This window comes from Lycorma delicatula, chromosome 1, assembly GCF_047948215.1.
Source record: "Lycorma delicatula isolate Av1 chromosome 1, ASM4794821v1, whole genome shotgun sequence".
Taxonomy (NCBI): domain Eukaryota; kingdom Metazoa; phylum Arthropoda; class Insecta; order Hemiptera; family Fulgoridae; genus Lycorma; species Lycorma delicatula.
The window spans coordinates 344773105-344793395 of NC_134455.1; the positions used below are offsets into that span (position 1 = coordinate 344773105).

Here is a 20291-nt window from a genome sequence, read left to right on the forward strand (position 1 = left end):
AACTGAAAATAAAGTGCAAGTGGGTAACTATGGTTAAAAATAAAAGTTGCAAATTTCCATAGTTACATATAGCAGCACGGTATTGGCGGTATGTAAATAAATATTTAACTAAAAGAAAAAAGTAATTGTCATTTTAGAATTTTAATTTAAGTTAAGATTCTGTAATTTCTTAGTAATAATTTTTTAATGATAAATGTCTGTGAAACAGCTAGTAAAATCTTTCAAAAGGCATTTAGTGAGTATCTGCAAAATTACATTATAAGGTTCATACAGTAGTTAACACCTTCAAGATGTAAATTCTACAATTGCTGTTATGCTTCTTTGGACACTTGTAAAAAATGAAATCACCCCATCCACTTGCTTGGAGTTGGAACGTGATACCAGAAAATCTAGTAAAAAATATTTTTATATCTGTTACATTAGTTACTTCACCATTTGTTAATTTGTTTTTACCTCATTCTGCAAGTAAAAAATTCATTGGGTCACCAACTCCAGTGAAAGTCTAACAATATGGGAATCATAGTGTCACTAGATGTGGTTGAGGTGTGTGTGTGTGTATGTGTATTGAAATAGAATTGTAGTGAATGTAGTCATGTAACTGAACAGATAACGTTACTTGTTCACAATGCAAGTAATTTTGTAATGATTTCTATGTCAATACACTATTGTTTAATGCGTTAAGTATCAAGTTATTTAACTTGATATCCAGATATCTTGCCTCTTAAAACAAGAAAAAAATAAGGGGTTGTTAACCTTATCTTTTGACATTCCTTCAGCTGCTGAGTAAATTGTTATTTCAGTATAGTTTCAATATTATGATCACATGCAGAGGTGGCATAAACTTTACAAGATCTCTGACCAAATAGAAAAAGAATTTTTCTATTCATCATGCGACATATGTCAGAATGACCAATGTGCAAGGTTAGAAAAAAATTGTGTAGTAAGGTATCAGCAAATGAAAAATATTACGACATAATGCTTGAAAAGTATCATTAGCATCTGATTACTATAAAAAAATAGAAATATAAAATGAATTTTATGAAAACACTAGTTTTCTAACAGTTAACTTGCAAGAGAAATTTAACTGAATCTAGAGTCTAATATTAAACCTCATTTTGGTACAGGTGAAAAAAATGGAATGAAAAATAAATTTTTACAATGAATAAAAAAGAACAGCAGGCCAGTAACAAGCATAAATCAGCACTAAGTTAAACATATAAATTGATATGAAAATATAATTAAAAAAATACAAAGAATGTATATTCCTACTTCAATCAAATGATAAAATGGTTAACAAATGTTTTGTTAAAAAATTATGTAATGTTAACTTTAACAAACATCACAAATTTGTTACAGTATTTATTTCACTGGTAAATTATTCATTGCTTGTAATAATGATATGAATAAGTGGACATTTTGGTCCAAAGTGCAACTATAATGGTGTACTACATACTCTTACAAAGAAATTACATACACACATACATGAAATGTATGTGTTGATTTCCCAATGAATAAAGTTGCCTTATCTATTCCAATCCAGACTGTTTTAATATTGCTTTGTTTGTTTGAGGATGGGTTTGTCTCAATGTTGCAAACCAATATCATAATATTTCATATGAGATGAAATTTTTAGCTGTTGAAATTTGACGAGCCTGATCAGATTTCAAATCCCGAACATTCTGGATGAAACGCAAAGATAATATGATTTCAGAATTATTTTGCCACGTATATAAACTAGCAAGCAGAAATTAGCCTAGTGGCAAAGGGTATAACAGTATATTGACTCATTTTAGTTCACGTATTCATAAGAAAAACAGAAAGGTGGTTTATTTATTCGTACCTGCCTTTATGGAAGGAGGTAAACTGCTGTGTAAAAAGGCAGAATTTATTTTATACTAATCTTGCTTCCAAAAACGATAAGCTAATATTTAATATCATAGCAATACGTTATTTATAATATGATCACAAATTAGACAAAACTCTAAATTATTACTAAGTAGTTTCAGCTTATGAACAAAATGTTTACTTCAATGTAATGATAATGTCATTCACATCAAGAGGTGGTTGATAAATCATCTTCACTAGAAGCTACAGTGTACTGTAAGTACTAACCATCAGTTTGGTATACATGAAAAATAAAAAGGAACCATATTGCTTGAACAATAATAATTAATAATAAAACGCCATATTTTTCATTAAATATTATATCAAATGCTGTAAATGATTAATTTCTCCACAAGTTTCATGTATTGAAATTACCAAAAATGTTAGCTACACATTTAATCTGTGAGTACTACTACATTAAACTATAAAAGGCTTAATTTAATTTCTGAATTTTTAGGTATACTTTTTTTTGTCTAATGGGCAATTTTTTCAAATTTTTTGTGAATGGACAATTTTAAATAAGTAGTAAAAAGTTAGAATATTTATAGTATAAAGGTATGAGAAACTTTGCATTTTCCTTGTTTTTTTCTCTCTTTACTTAAGATATAATACATAATGATAGTTTACATTAAAAAAAAAAAAGCGAAAGGTTTAAAACCACCCCTAGCTTCCTGTACTGTATTTGTATCTGTTTTTTAAAATTGAATCTGTAATCTCTGCAATTTAGTGGGGTTTTTTCCAGTAGTAAGTCGAGAATTATTTTTTGAATATAATGAAATTTTCATTAAAATGAGAAATTTGAGTTTTACAGATAATTTAATGAAAAATCTCTGTTTTTCTAGGTATTCTTGCAATTATCAAATATAGTATGTAGTATAAATGATAAGAAATAAAAAGCATTAAAAGCACTGTGTTGTTTTTAAGTTGTAGCAATTACTTAAATATAAAAAAGAGAAAATCTTTAAAAGTTCTAACCGTTTTGTAATTTAATTTGTCAATAAAATGCTTTGTAACTTTATTTAGAATTGTATTTATGTTTACTTACTTTAAGAAAACTTTGAAGCAGTAATTTCATTATTAAACACTCTTTGAATAATACTTAAAACCCTCTTATATTGATGGATATTTTACAATAGTTATTACTAAAATTTCAGTTATGAAATTTACTTTATATAATTTTTGACTTACATCCTGTTTTATTCATATTGTGAAAGTTTTTCATTCTATCGTTCCACAAAGTCAGATTATTTCCCAGAAGTAAATGGTCATTAATCAATAAGCTTCATTATTGTAGTGTTCAGATTAGACCGAACACAGGGAATTTTTTGGCCTCAATTTAGAAGGCAGTTCATATCGATGCATTCCCAGAGCGGTTCCACAACCAGCCTTGAAGCTGATTGATAACTGCCAAACTCACTCACATCCTTTCCTAGTTTTAAGAGCACCCTTACCAAAGCCACTTTCTTCCAACAAGTCGGAAAACAACCCCAGGTTAGAAACCACGAGAACAGCCTGCCAAACGGCTCTTATGACCGGCAGCAGAAGGTAGAAGATTTCAGTCAAGTTGGTCAATAGCCTATGCCTTTCTTTGTGCCATTCGAGAAACAGCTCGGTCTATATCCACGGATTCATAGCCAGAACGACAGGGAATGGTGTCTCACCCGGCCTGACGCCGAATTCTGCTTTACCATCCTGAGCACCTGGAGCGTAACAAGGGATGCCTGGTAAGTCGCACAAGACATGTGGTCCCGACCACCAAACCAGCATCGAACATTGGACAGCATGTGCAATGGCTTTGGCCGGTAACATGACTTCGCGAGCTGCCAGGGGTTGCTCTGCAACTTTCGCATGAAATCCTGTCAAATCTTGGGTTTGGCTTCCTTGATGACAAGAACGACTTCACTAAGGACGCCCCGGTAGAAACCCAGGCCCTCAGCGTGTACTTAATCTACAATATTCCTCGTTAATTAGCGACGCTAGTACCTTCTCTTCTACGCGCAGATCTCGCGCTTGCGAGCAGCACGCTTAAGTCAGAGAACCACTACGTTTTCCCGGGCCGCAGCCCGGGAAAACCAGCCACTCTAGATGGCCCGGCAGATTTATTCATCCATCAATTCCACCTTCTCCCTGTGCTTCATCCGCCACTCAAACCCCTGCAAGGCAGCTGCTCACTCGCGTCGCAGCCTGCCCTGATCCAGGTAATAGCGACCCGAATCAGGAGTTCCTAGACCGCCTCCGTAAACATTCTCAACTACTTGTACTTCGTAGCAAGTCGCCCGTTTCTAAAGTGACGTCGATGTAACTTTCCCCCAGATTGGGAGAAAAGGTGAGCCGTTGTTCTGCATCGTTAATCAAGTAGAGATTCCTAGCTTCAACGAGTTGTTCGAGACCAGCGTCTTTGGGGGCCAGTGAGTGGTGAACCTTAGGTGGATGTCTTGGCGTCAGCGACCAGAGAAACCAGCTCTGATGCCCGAGTAGAATCCAGCGCCCACCTTCGCCAGAAAGTAATTGATAATCCATCCAAGACGGAAGTATCCCGACACCAGTAAGATATCGAGCGTACCCCTCGTGATTCGCACGACGGTGAATGGCTCAACAGACCAATGGGGCATCCAAAAGACAAAAAATCTGAGCCAACCACATTCGCGGAGAGTGGCCGTCCCCCACGAGAATGAATAACATCCACACCATGGAACCCGACCACCCTATCCCCGACCAAGTACAGCTCCTGGACCAAGAGGAACTCGAGGTTGTACTCCTCAAGGAGCCTCTTGGCTTTACTGGTTTAACTGCCCCAGGCGCAAGCGTTCGATATGGTGGAGTCCGTCCTCAAAGGCTACTCCCAATTCAGGCATCGCCATAAACTGTATTCTTTTCAGCTCTCGCCCGAGCAATCTCATACGCCCTCCATTGCCTACCACCGCCACGGTGTCCAGCATTGCAGCCTTTCACCAAGGTACAGGCGGCGCACTTGGCAAGGTAATTGGCTGCCCTGTGCACTGGAAGAGCACAGTGACACATTTCCAACTGCGCTTTGCAGCGAAGAGAAGTGCAACCAATTCCTTGACACTTGAGCATCGACGTCTATATTGTCGACAAACTTACATGAGGTCCATCCGAAGAACAGACGTCCACCGGCCATCAAGACCTACCGGATCTTAGGCGAGGTCTCTAAAGCGAAGTTTTTAAGGGTAAGTTCCGTCGCTAACGACTCCACTTTTGCCTTCGCTGTAGGCGTCGTCCGGACATCTTGACTCTCCTACATCGTTACTCTGTTTAAGCCACTACTGGCTAGGAACAGAGGGGGTGGTGTAGCGAGCGGACACGCTATGAGGCGGGATCTTCTCCACTCGTGTGGGGGGGGGGAATCGAGATGTCCTACATAGTTACCCTCTTTAACTAGCTAACCGTGTTCCCGGAAGCACGAGCCCCACGCCTAGTTTTACGTTTATTTAGTCAATTTCTAGTAAATGTCTTGAAATTCGAGACAGATTTAAACAAAATACCGCCAATAATGTGTTTTGCAACAACAAAATTTAGTCCTAGTTCCCTTAGTGAACTCAATTTCAATTCATACCCCAGACTTAGGTTAATTTACGGACTCCGGTCTGGTCTACAAGTGAAAGGCGGACAGACCTCTACTCCCATTTAGCTCCATCGCAGAGTCCCGCGTGACATTTGCTTGCTTTCAACCATCGGCGAGATGCCGCTACACTTCATGGCTGCATGGAATCCATACCCTCGGCAGTGCAGTCGCCGACCCGCCGACAGTGTCGTGTTTTCATTCATGGTCTTCTGAGATTACTGAGATTACCATGGCTGCATGGTCTTCTGAGATTACTGAGGTGAAAGTCCGTTAAGTAATTTGTAGCCTGGCTAGGAATAAAGCCCCCGTATATGATGGTATCACAGTGGAGCTCCTTGTTCGCACGGGTGATTCTTGGCCCTTTGACTAGGGTTTTTAATAGGATGCTTTTTGCTGGATTTTCCCAGCGTGTTGGAAGTGTGGTGTTGTAATTGCTCTTCAAAGGTGGCGTCAAGGATCCCAAGTATGTTCTTGCCGTCCTCTACCCGGTAGTAGGTAAGGTTTTCGAGTAGGTCTTGTACCTTTGCATTAATTTTAGGTTGACTTCTAACCATATGCTGATGGATGAACAGTATCGTTTTCGCTCCGGAAAGGGCACAAAGGGCGCAATTCTTAGGGCAATAGATCTGGCTTCGTCCAGCAAGTCCAAATATGTACTCAGCGTCTTTTTAGAAATATCCGGAGCCTTCAGTAACTTGTGGTGGCCCTCTTGTTTTCTTTTAACTTCAGCAGCATGGGTGCACGCTAAATGTGATCAGAACTCTCTCCAGCTCCTTCAGCGACAGAAATTTCGTCCTTCGTGACAGCGGCTTGGAAGGAGTAAAGACCCTGTCTAAAGGTTGTTCACAGGGCAGTGTTCTAGGTCCACTCGTCTGGGTTGTTGAGTTCGAATCTCATGCAATTGAAGATGCCCAGTGGTCGGCATATAGGCCGATCCATCGTCTCATATGCTCATCGATGGGCTGGTTGCGGGCAATTTGCGTGCCGAGATAGAGCTCAGAGCGACACAGGCATGTAAGGTACTAAGGTTGTGGGGTCTTCAGCATAAGATGGTTTTCAGTACGGAGAAAACCACTATGACGTTCTTAAGGGTCAGCTGCAACTCATCACCGGCGGGTTGTGATGGACGGAATTCCGATTAGGTATGCAAAAGGCCATCGGCCATCGATGCCATCTTTGGTGTCCGTAGGGTCACCATCCCGACTGGGGGTTGAATTATTATGCAGTACAATGCATATTTTTTTACGAAGGTATCTGTGAGGCTATAATGTTGTACGCTGCGCCCGTCTGGGCTCATAGTTTACAATTCCAATGTTATATGCAATTCTTTGCGAACCCAGCGTCTTCTATTGTTACTTGTTGTCGGTGGCTACAGAACAGTCTCGAGAGAGGCGGTCTCTGATCGCCAGCATTAAACCGCTTGGACATTCTAGCTACGGAACGTAACAAGCGGTACGTTTCCAAGCAGTAAGGGCTTCTTTGAAGAGCAAGGTTTTGATTTTTGGCAAGTTAGGTGGGACGATTTTCTACTGGTCGATAGACATGGTATCTTTCCAAATGTTACGGAGCCGGAGACCTTAAGTATTCTCTTGTCACTCTATGCACCTCTTCGTCGCTACTGGATCGATGTATGGTACAAAATCACGGATTATGGCCCTCGTTCTTATAAGAACGCGAGTAGTACTAAGGGAAGTACCCTTTACTCGTCACAGGGACTTATACAGAAGTCGTTGCCACCTTATCGCCGCGCTGAGGCGGGTGTCCGAAGAAAAATTGCGCCTTTTACCGCGTGTACAAGTTAGATTGATAAGTCTAAGTGAAAATATTGCTATTGTTGCTAAAGTACTCAATTCAAAATCGCTCAAAACTGCACTGCAACATTACTTTGTCCGCATCAAAGGGCCAAAGTATTACTTAGCCGACAGTGGAACTCCTGCAACACAGCTGGATTGACTGACAGATACTGATCGTTGTCAGCCCCGACGACGTGAACGTAGGGAAGCTGCACTTGAAGCAAATCGCTACTGGTAGCAGTAAACACAAGCTATACAGCACGAGGCCAGAGGGGGAGAAGCGATAATTAAAAAATTCATACCAGATCGAATCCACCAATCAAAACCTAAAAGGCTTCTAATTTAGCTAAATCTATTTGTATCGGGACTATTCTTTTAATATAATTTAGATAGATTAAATAACAGAAAATTTGACTAATATTTGCGAATATTAATATATTAACTTGTTTTAATAATAATTAATTGTATGATGTAAGAAAAACAGAAGATTTTCTAACTGATGGCCATAATTTAGAAATGTGAGTAATTATTTCAAATTTATTAATCATATGGACTTCATCACATTTATAAATCAAAATGGACTCGGTTCACTTTTTAAACTATTTACTGTAATTTGAATGCATTATGATTGAGGAAAGTATGAACAATTAGAATAAATAAATTAGCTATAATAAGACAAATAAATACTCAATACTGAATTAAGATAAGTTTAAGGAATTAAGTATTAAGTTGTTAATAATGAATAAAAATATGAATAATTGAATTGAAGTAGAAAAATTAACAGATTTTTATTAACCAGCTAATTATTTTGTATAATATTATTTTAAGCTTAGTTCAAGATATTGGGAATTCATTAAAATTTTGAAAATTAGGAATGCTACATCTAGGATTATATCAACTAGAGAATTATTCAATGAAATAGAAAAGATTTCCAAATATTATGTAATCAATTGACAGTGGAACTAAAATTGGAGAATTTGGACATTATAAGATTAGTTCTAAGGATATAGTATATTTTCTTAATTGGTAATTTTAAACATAGTGCACACCAAGGTTTTTTAAATATTACAGAGATCCAAAAAAGTATGATGACCATGAAGCTATGTGTAACTTATATACCAATAAAAATGAACTTGTAAATATGTTGTGCAGAGAGATGGTTCTGTTATGATTACAAAAATACTTACGGCTACAAAAAGAACACATAAATATATTTATCAAAGTGAATATCACAATAATATTATAATATATCATTATTATATATTATATAGATATTATGATATATCAGAGATCATTAAATTAAAGCTAAGAAATTACAAGATTAAAGAATGTATTAGGATTGATGATGTTTTGCATCAACATATCTTTTTATTGGACTTTAATATTAAAGCTGTTACAAAATATTGTTTCCATATTCCCTCCATTCTTTCCTGTAAGTTATAATTCTCTTTATTTATTAATTCTTTATTCAATTAGTCAAGAACTGTATTTATGATATACATATAGGCAGGTGGTGTAATATAGAATCTTATTTGTAAATCTTTCTTCCTCTGATTCCATTATTTGTGGATGGTTTGGAAGCCCAGTAAATTGTACAAATGAAGTTGTACCTATCATGATGTTACATAACTTTTCTCACTGCTATTGAGTGCTGATTTCAAACATTCTACTGAAATTCTGTTGCCATGTAAATTGTAAATTTGTAAAAAATCTAACACATTTTCATCAATAGTTTCTGAATTTTTACTTTTAAACAACATGCAAACATGCTTAATAAAAATAAATAAATAAATAAATATATGCACTACATCATGAGAAGTAGACACGTACAAACATTTGTATATGATTGCATCATACAGACCTCTGTTCTTGCCTACTACAGAACTTAAAATCGTATTCAGTCTAGCTTCACTTGTCTATACTGTGTGTTGTGATTCGTAGAGTTGTTAGTGTTTTACTATATTTTAATCAATTCTTTATAATACAAAGGAATTTTTCTCATTTTCATTTGCTTCAACATGGCTTCTGCCATGTTGAAGCAAATCTTCCAGACAATTTAATCTCAAAGAAATACTATTTCAGAATTGATAAAAATAGGTTTTTTTTTATTGTGCACTCAGGGATCATGATAAAATCTGGGTGTCTCATGTTATTTGCATATTGTGCTCAGTAGCAAACTGGGATCATGAACATTTTTCACAAACAATACTACAATCGGTTACAGAAGAGAATAACTTCAGTGACGAACAGTTGTGTAATTGTGATGAAATGACTATTGCCAACAGTCTGGTATGAAAATAAACAGAGAAAGGGTAACTTTTCTTTTGTGTACCAGTAAGTCAGGAAATCATAAATTGAAGCCATTGCTCATTGGCAATTGTACCAGCTCACATTGCTTCAAGCACGTTAATATGAATTCATTACCATTTTAAAAATAGTAAAATGCTTGGATGAGGTAATATTTTTTTAACGTGATTTAACGACGAATTGTGCCTTGTGTTAAAAATTATTCACGAGTTCTAAAATTGGAAGAAAAAGCTTTATTACTTATTGACAATTGCCCTACTGAAAATAATCGTAATGTGTTTACCCAAGAATACCACATCTTTGATCCAACCATTAGACCTTAGAGTTATAAGAGCATTTAAAGCTTACTACCGACGAGAGCTACTGACCGCTGTCGTTAACTCAGAATTACAAGTAACAGAATTTCTTAATACTGTGTCATTTAAAAAATGTTGTATACAGCGCTGTCAAATTCAACCAGGCAAGAATTGTCTAAGTGATTTAAATGAGTGGGTTCAAGAAAACCAACACCCGTTGCCCATTCATTACATGGCTGATAAAGAATTTGTAAACTCCATTCTACAACCTAACGATAATTTGCCGGAGGAAGAAGGGGAAGGTGTTGCAGAGGTCGCTGTGGAAAATATAGTGTAATAACATGGATGGGAGGGCAACAAAGAGATACTGATGATAGTCATTAATGCATTTACAAAGTGTAAAGTCATATTATAAAGAAAGAACATTCAACCACGAAACAAAAAACAATAACTTGTTATTTAAAAAAATAATTTACATTCAAAGAAAAACTATTGTATCTTCCACACTTAACTTGCTCGTGCTAAGTACACTTGTAAACCATTATTTACTTTATTTTTTGCCTATTTTTTAAATTGATCCTCTTTGTGATTAAAACCTAAACTTTTGAATAACTTTTGAATTTATCTGTTTGAATAAATAAAAACTTAGTTGATTTAAACAAAATTTAAATGCACACAGATAAATAATAAATTTGTTAAATATTGATTTCATAGTAATCATACATTTATTGGTAAATAAATCATATGATTTATTTACTTCAGAATTTTTACTGTAGACTCAACACTCTAAGATCTTATCAGGAAAAAAAGAAACCATGTGTATTGAAACACATAGAATTACCATGTCTGTTTATTCTGTATAAATGGTTTTCTTTAAAAAAATTCTGTGTATTGGTGCATTTCTCTAAACTGTAACGTAACATTCTGGTAAAGTAAAATTCATTAATTCTGTAAAATCCTTTAATGACAGACAACAGTAATTTATTATGCCAGATGTTTATTTCACCATAAATTGTTTACAAATAATAAGCTCCTTTGCAGTAAATATGAACTACCAAAAACAAAAATATGAGATAGAACACCGAAAACTTATTTCGTATCCCCTGTATACCCTACTAAAAAATTACTGTACATAGCTATTTTTATTTATAAGCAAAATGTCATTTATCTACAACTTATGCTTTCTTGGTTTCTGTAACTACCTGCAGTTCCAGTTCTAAAATTTTCCATAAATGATTAATATTATATAATATATTATAATGATTAATTATATTATAATATAATATAATATAATTTTAAAGTTCTTCATTAATACATGTACTTAACATGAAAGATCTTAAAAAAATAAGTACTTTAAATTTTATATTGGTAAATTTATCGCTAAATTTCTGTGAAAATTTTAAGTATAATAACTGGATTTTTAGATACATGTTATTTTATTAATGCAATACCTGAAGAATTCATGGAATTCTTTTAAGTAGTTTTATATGCAGGAAAATTGTAAAAATAAAGCTACTGCCTTCAATAATGATGTGCATATGAACAATCCATATACCATCATGCAGTGTCTGAACGTCACATATTCATATTTGCCACATAATTAAAATATGTAATTATTGAATCCTTCAATAGTTAATTATTAGTTTAGCAGTTGTATTCTATTAGATATCTTGAAGCTGAAAACTTGAAAATACTGTTTTAATGTTTTTCAACTTCACAGGCATAACTCAATAATTTTATTATAAAACTAAAGCCATATACCGGCAATGATATAAGAATTCACAGTAAAACTATCATCAATATGAATCTAATCTTATGTAAACCAAGGCCAGAAATAATAAAATAAACCATTAGCACCTTTTTCAAACATTCTAATCTACAATTGTTACATAAACAAAAAATTCATTTTTGTACTAAGGTTACATATTAATTGGCAATGATTACATACTAAAGCCTATAATGTTCTTACAGGACATTTTTTATCATTGTGCTGTTGATCCTATAATTGTCTGGTAATGCTAATACAACTGTGATTATCCATATTTTATTATATGGATAATATAATATAATATAATTTTAAAGTTCTTCATTAATACATGTACTTAACATGAATGATTTCTTGCATTTTAAATAAACCAGGAGTTGCAACAACAATGTAGAGTCATATAACAGAATTTCTTTACATCATTTTTCACCGTAGCACTAATTCACAGATACCAATTAAATATACAAGTAGACATATTTTGAGTAAATTCTTTATTAACCTTTTTATGTAAGTGTTATTGTGAGTGTTATGTGTGTCTTTGATATATAAAGAAATACTAATTTTAATAATTCATATCAACATAATTAAGTATAAACAACTGGTAACCATGGCAATTGGTATTGCCATGGTTACCAGTTGTATTTTGGTAAATAACAAGTTTGTTTACATTTTTAGAAAGAAATATATCTTGATATTAGAAATAAAAAGGAAATGAAGTCAGGTCTGACCATACACTGCTCACCAAAAAATCATACAAAGTTATTTACTCATTTAAATTATAATCAAATTTACAAGTAATAAGAATGGTAAAAATAATAGTTTATACATATGAAGCAGTGTAGACAATGAAAGTAACAAATAAATTATCTATACAGTAACTTATGTTAACAACAAAAAAGGTACAATTAACAATTAAAATGTAATGTAATAATATCATGCAATTGTACACAACTTATAAAATCATAGTGTTGTATTTATCAAGATAACAAAATTACAAGGCACATATTGCCAAGTCAAATGGAAATGTCTAAATTCATGTTTAGAACAAATTGTTATCATTTATGAATGACAAATAGTATGTAATAGTTATCTCAAAACATAAATTGTAATTATATTCACTTATTTAAATATGCAATGAATCAAAGTTACAATCAATTATACAGTAAATAGAATAAATCATAATTCTGATAAATAGATTAGTTTATGTAATAATCATAAGTAACTACATAACTCTATATAGGATTGCATCCATATAGGATCTCTTATAATATTGTTTTATGCATTAAGAAGTATCAATTGGCCAGGGCAGTCACATGCCAATGGAAATTATAAGTAAATTATCTAGGGTAAGCTAAACCTCTAGATTGATTCTACCTACCATCGCAAAGATCTAGGATTTATTTAGTAATATTGTTCATTAAGCCTCATGCGTCAAGATGTATCCATTGGCTAGAGCAATCACATGTCAGTGTCAGATTAAGTGTACATGATCTAAAGTGGACTAAACCTCTAGAATAGTGGTATGCAGCATTGCAAAGATCTAAGTTTTCTTTGGTAATGTTGTTCGTGAACCTTATATGTCAAGATGTATCAAGCTTGATAGATACCAAATAATAATTAATAATAATAATAATAATAATAGTTAAGAATCATTTGACTGATAACACGATGCATGTGATGTTTGACACTTTTAATTGCACTTTCCCACAAACCACCAAATTCAGGAGATGCAAGAGGAATGAATGACCAATTGAAATCTTGTTTCATTGAAAATTATTTAATATTTGATTTAAAACTGTCTGATTAAAGAGTTGATATAGGTTATAAAGTACGTTTTTAGCAGAGTAAAAATTAATATAATTATCAGAAAAGATTTGCTTAGGAATACTTGTACCACTACGAGATATGAATTATTTTAAGGCTGTGTAGTTAAGTAAGAGACTAGTTCTAAATGTATTGCCTTAGTCGCAAGACATATAAAAAGTGCAATTTAAGCTATAGTAATAGACTTAGATTGCTGCTTGCCATGGCGAATCATAATTGGACCACCATAATCCACTGAACAAGCAGAGAATGGTCATAAAGGAACTACTTTAAAACGTTGACCAATACTACTTGGTAGTTGACCAACTTATTAACAATTGATGTAATGATGATAACGATTACATGAACTTAAGGAAACATTTAAATAAAAAAAATGAACCAGAAGAAGAAATAAAGAAAGAGGAAGGTAGAGTATTTACGCCGAAAGTTATGAAAGTTAAGTCAGCTCGCTAGACCTATAGACCCATTGTCGCTTGATGATTGTGCAATGTATTACTTGGATCTGATTGTAATGGATAGAAATAGGTAAATAACATAAACGATCGTTGGACGATTGGACACCGCATTGTTTTGTTCAAAGGAAATAAATTTATAATTGAAAATAAAACTTATAAAGGAACTGATGGTTTACATCAATTGATATTTCTGAAGAAACCTAAATACTATACGATTAAAGACTGGAATAATTACAAAAAAATATAACAATACTGAAGCGCATAAAAGTCAAACGACTGTCACATAATTTCCAGCAGATCTGTCAAATACAATAATTTTATTAAGCAATTTTTTCCCCAGAAACGATTAGGTGTCAATTATGAAGAGGAGGAGGAGGAAAGCACTATAACTGGTTCAGAGCTCCTTATGAGGGTAATGAAAACATTTAAACCGGATTAGGATCCGAACTTGGACGATCCGAACGAACTTTGTGATAGACTGCGTCTATTGTTGGCCTCAAACCGTGCAGATCATACGGGTCATAATAACGAAATAGTTTCCGTTATAGAAAAATTACAAGAAGGCAGATATATAAAGGGTAGAGGTAAGATTTTATTTTAATCCGTTCAAAGATGAGTATCGACAAGTTCGGTAATTTTCATACCGGAGCATACGATAATAGACCACCACCTACGCGGGTTATTGAAACATTTGACAAAACCGCCGATGGAGATTACAATATCAAAAAACGAAGGTTGTGCATCGTCGGAAGTTCCGTTGACGATGATGATGCAACCACTTCTGGTTTTGTTTTGTAAACAAAATTTACGTAAAGCAAAACAGTGGATTTACAACTGTTTTACTATCGAAAATCTATAGGCTAATCTTTTCAAATGAGCGATTATGTGATATCGGTGAACCTGTTAAGAAGACTGACGCCGTTAACCTCAATTATTTGCACAACAACTTGTTTCGCGAAAAGAATATAATTGATATGAAAAGAAGCATTTTAATGAACTCTGTGTCTCCAAGATGAAACCAGACGCGATTGTATATACTGATGGATCGAAACAAAACGATACAGTTGGCTGTGCATTTGTTGTCTATGAAAGAACTTGGTCTACCCGGTATTACGATGTGTTTACCGCTGAACTATACGCTATAAATAAGGCTCTAAACATCATTAACCCTAAATATAGAAAAATTCTTATTTGCAGTGACTCGTGTAGTGCTCTCCAAGCCTTAAAAAACCATTGTTTCTGTTTTTGCGTAGTATAGGGTTAATACAAAAAAATTAATTACTCTAGTCCTATGTATTGTTTTTGTTATCCGAGTAGCGAGCCGAGCCTTTTACACTCCCTATCGGAATTTTTTTTTTATATATATATATATATATATATTCATTTTTTTTTTTTTTTTTATGTTTTTTAAATTCGTCTGTGATGAGATTAGTTGTAAGATTTTTGTGATATTAGTTGTAAGACTTTTGTGATATTAGTTGTAAGACATAATAGTTTTAAGTTTTATATCCTTTTTTAGTTTTAAGTTTTATTTATTTTTAATATGATAGTTTTTAACGTAGTTTTAAGTTACATGTTAGTGTTTTTGTTATCTGAGAATGGGCCTTTTACACCCATTCCGGATTTTGTTTCCTGTGATAGTAGTTTTAAGTTTTAATTTTATGTAACAACCTTAATTACTTTTATTTATTTTCCGGGCGATGATAACGTCCAACCGTTTTTCGCCCTAAAAAAAAAAAATATATATATATATACAGCATTTGTACCTGCTTTGACCTGCGCAGTGCTCAGTAGATTAAGTGATGATATGGCCGTTTAAGTCCTCCTGACCTACGCCCTTAAAAACTACTGAAAGACCTGCTGCCCTCTTTCAGGAATCATTCCTGTCTGACTCTCAACAGGTACTTCTCTGATATGGTTGCATCTTCAGTCTAACTACTCTGTATCTGTACTGTCTACTAGTCTATTGTAGAAAGGTAACTTGTTCAGTACGTAATTCTTTACAAATATTTTCTCACTTTTTAAAACATACACCAATGTGTTTAGAAAATTAAAAGGAATATATTGTTGCAGCTACAGAAAATATTCGTAATCTTGTTAATGTACCAGTGATAAAATTTTGAACAGAATTTGATAAGATGTTTTGTCATAACAGTTTCAGTTGTTATTATGATCCTGTTGAGTGACTGTTGCTGCTGTTATGTTTCATCTTTTTTCCCCTGTTTCGCCTTCGGGAATCACTGTCAGGTACTACTTAAGAGGATGAATGAGGATGATATGTATGAGTGAGTGAAGTGTAGTCTTGTACAGTCTCAGGTCGACCATTTCTGAAATGTTGTGATTAATTGAAACCCAACCACCAAAGAACACTATCCACAACAGAACAGTATCCACAATCTAGTATTCAATGTGTATAAAAGTAACTGCCCGTACTAGGATTTTAATGCTGGAACTCCTTCGACTTCAAAATCAGTTGATTTGTGAAGATGCATTCATCATTAGACCAACGTGGTGGGTGGTTGTTTCATACTGCATTCAACTGATATTGGCAACTTTGTGATCGGACAGCATGTTTAATTTGAATCATGTCTTCATTTAGTATATTGTTCTGTGTTTTTATGTTTATGTATTTATTAAGAAGATTGTTGTTAATGGCTTTGTGGATTCAACTTTAATGCATTGTAGTTCCAGCAGGATGGAGCTACAACACACACTATCAGAGCCTCTATGTGGTTGTTTGAGAGGTGTTTTCAGGCTATGTGAATTCCAAAGGAGGAGGAGATGTTGCATCACCAGCCATTCTCCAGACCTGTCAGTATGCAACTGTTTTCCCTGTGGTTATCAAAATTCTAGTGTTAATCAGTAGACCTGATAACATTGAAGATTCAAAACCTCCATATATAAAAAAAAAAATAGCTTTACATTTGATTTAATTATATATTAAAACATGCTTAGTTAAATTACATTTTTATTATTTATTTCATATTTTATTCACCAGGTCCTGTGTATTAGCCATTATAGTGAATTTGTTTATAGAACTATAAAGCATGTATTGGTGTAGGTAAATATTTATGTAGGATACTGAAATAAATACTAAGCTGATATGTTTTTTAAATGCAAAGTTTTTATTGTAGCTGATTATTGCCGTGAGTTTTTGATGTAGGCTGTAGTTTGCATAGTTGCAGAATGTACATGATTCACTCCCTTACATGAAGGTGAACAATTTTCAAAGTGTAAATGAAAATTTAAAAATATTGTTTTCTAGTTTTTTAATTAATGATTCTAATTTTATAGAAAATAACATTTCTCAGTTCCTGTTATATTTTCAATTACTAGAGACTGAGGATATAACTAAATTTATTTTTCATAAACCTACTATCACCAAAATAGTAGCTTTCTGAAATTTGTTAAATACATAGTTCATATTTGAAGTACATACTGACTTTGATAACACTTATTGTCATAAATGCAGGCCTAAAATCTTATCATAAATTAAGATGAGTTGAAAGATAAGCGACTAAGCGACTAAGCGACTAAGCTTCCAGAGGTTATCAGGTATTTAGTTTATGAAAAACTGTTTACATATAAACTGCATCTCACTTCCTTGAGATTTCTATTCATCCTAAAATACAAATTTTTAAAATATTTAACTTCCACTACCTTTGTATTTTATCCTTTTTGTTGTCACTAAATATGTCAGAACTTATTATTCTGTAATTTAAAAGTGTGTTGTTTAGCAATGAAATAAGTTAATTTCTATCCAAAAGAATTAATGTGCTAATTATTACTAATTCTAAAGTAAAATGATTTTCTTCAAAATCTCATCTAATTACATTTTTTACTTTTTTTTTCTCGTTTGAATTTAGAGAGTGTTTTCACCCCAAGAAAGCATTATTGAAAGCATGTACTACTACTACTACTACTTTTAAGTTAGTAGTAATTTACTATTATTACTGGGATTTTTTTTGTGTATTCTTTAAGATTACATTTTTAAAGTTCGGTAAAACACCAGGGTCAAAGTCCCTGGTGCTCCAGCCCGTGAATATAGGTGGTCCATCACTACCGGCTCTGGTGCCAGTGATTGTCATCAAGAATGCTTGATCGCTGGCCGTGTATCCTTCCTACACTCTCCAGTCTGCAATGCGTTCTGCATCCAGTTAAGTAGTAGTCTGATCTGATTCAAGTAACTGATTGGTTACCACAGTCCAACCCACTGGAGTTGGTCCAGTGATGAACTCATCATGGCATATCAGCTTAATTTGAAGCAAAGAGTTCTAAGGTTCAAATCCTAGTAAAGGCAGTTTTTTTTATACAAATTTTAATACTAGATTGTGGATACTGATATTTTTAGTTGGTTTGGTTTCAATTAACCACACATTTCAGGAATGGACAACCTGAATGGACCACAATGGACAACTCCATTGTGATTTTTACATTATAGTAATCGTTTGTGATAGTGTAATGATGATTGTTGGTAGATAGTTATTCAATCATGAGTCTCAGTTTGGCAGAAGCATTACATACAATTAATCTACATACAATTAATCAAATTTGATTTAAAATCAATTTATATACATTAAAAAAGTGATTAGTGAAAGAACAGAGCCTTGTGGTAAACCAAATTCGGTTCAACATTTTTTACCAATTTTTTATATAGGGTAAAGATGTGAGAGTAAACAGTTTTAATGCTATGCCATGAAAATCCATACTTTCCATCTTTTTTAGAAGCCTTGAATTGGGCACTATGTCAAATGCAACAGGCAAGTCTAAGAAAATTGGCTAAGTCTTTTTATAAAATTATTTGTCAGAAATTTTCACAAGCTCAGTTGTACCATCTGCAGTGTACTTATTTCCTTTTGAAAGATTGTGTGTAAACTTAGAACTGTACTAGGAAAGGTGTTATTTTTTTAAACAAATATTTGTATTACCAACCCAGGAGATAAATTGTTTTTTACTAAGTTAATTATATGAATTATTTTATTACGCTTCTGGTAATGGGATACATAAAGAAAGATTTATTTTTATTCAAAGTACCTATTTTTTTAAACAAATATTTGTATTACCAACCCAGGAGATAAATTGTTTTTTACTAAGTTAATTATATGAATTATTTTATTACGCTTCTGGTAATGGGATACATAAAGAAAGATTTATTTTTATTCAAAGTACCTATCAAATGTGTGCAAGTTTTAATTCCTAATGCATAGGCATTTACTGCATATAATCATGAACATAATCAGAATTTCCTATCTTTTGTATAAAAATAAATATACTGCTCTAAAGAATAAATAAATAACGATTCCCAAACTCGTGTAGCAAGCTGTGAATCAAATGCTTCATTTATTTCAGCACAGACTAATTTCATTGCTGGTAGATGCTGCTTAAAATCACCAAATAAGCTTTGATTCAACTCTCCAGAATCAGCTGCATGTATAAATATTGATTAAATATAAAGATAAATTATTATAAATATGAATATCTGCAACAAATATACCAGCCAATAAAAACAACTAAAAATCATTACTTTAAATATTGTATTGCTGAGAAAAATCCTGATTAGCCATTTATAGATACTTAAAATAGCTCACTTTTACATTACACTGTCTAAGAAATCCCTAAACAGATATTTACAGCAATTATGCCAGCTTATTTCAGTAGTTCTCATAAATAAGTCTAGGTTTTTCTGATAATTACTGAAATCAATAAAAATTATTACAAAATAAATACTTTATAAAAAATGTTAAACTTTTTACAAACAACTATTCAAATAGGCAGTGGTTGCCTACCACTGCCATGTTCAATAAAATGGTTCTCATAAATAAGCAAAGTTAAACGGTTGTAAGAGGGTAATGAGAGTAACAATAAATACCTTTAATAAATAAAATAAATATTAAATTATAAATTACTGTACGTATGTTAAAAAGTAAGTTCTGCTACCTATTAATTCACCTTCTAATGAAAATAATAGGATAAAAAACCTGCTGTCGGTAAACAATTAAAATAATTAATAGTTTACATGTTATGTTTACATAATTAACATGTTGCAACATCTAGAAATGAATCATAATATTGAGTAACATACATTAGCCATCAGCTCCACTCTTCATTCAAAACAGCAATCATAGAATTTACATCTTAATGGTTAAAGGCTGTGCCCATTCAAAATATTTTTAAAAATATTCATAACCATTTGTAAATAATTCTTGCCTGAATTTTGGTATTCCCTAATCTCACAAATTTACTTCATTTTCATTTTTTAAATTTTTGACTGAATTTTTTTTATTAAACCGGTAGTGCATGTTAATAGAATGTTTCTCTAATTAAAAATTATTTGTGTCTGCAATTTCATTGCGCGATTCTTTTGTATTATTTAATATAATT

General features: G+C 33.1%; 1 protein-coding gene across 1 annotated transcript in view; it reads left to right on the forward strand.

Moving 5' to 3' along the window:
- The first annotated feature begins 6377 nt into the window (after positions 1-6377).
- LOC142317904 (alpha-glucosidase-like) overlaps positions 6378-20291 on the forward strand; it is a 95115-nt gene continuing 81201 nt past the window's right edge. The window contains exons 1-3 of the mRNA XM_075354443.1: positions 6378-6484; positions 9384-9552; positions 14251-14322. Coding sequence (XP_075210558.1) covers positions 6378-6484; positions 9384-9552; positions 14251-14322 — 348 coding nt within the window. The remainder of the gene's footprint in view (positions 6485-9383; positions 9553-14250; positions 14323-20291) is intronic.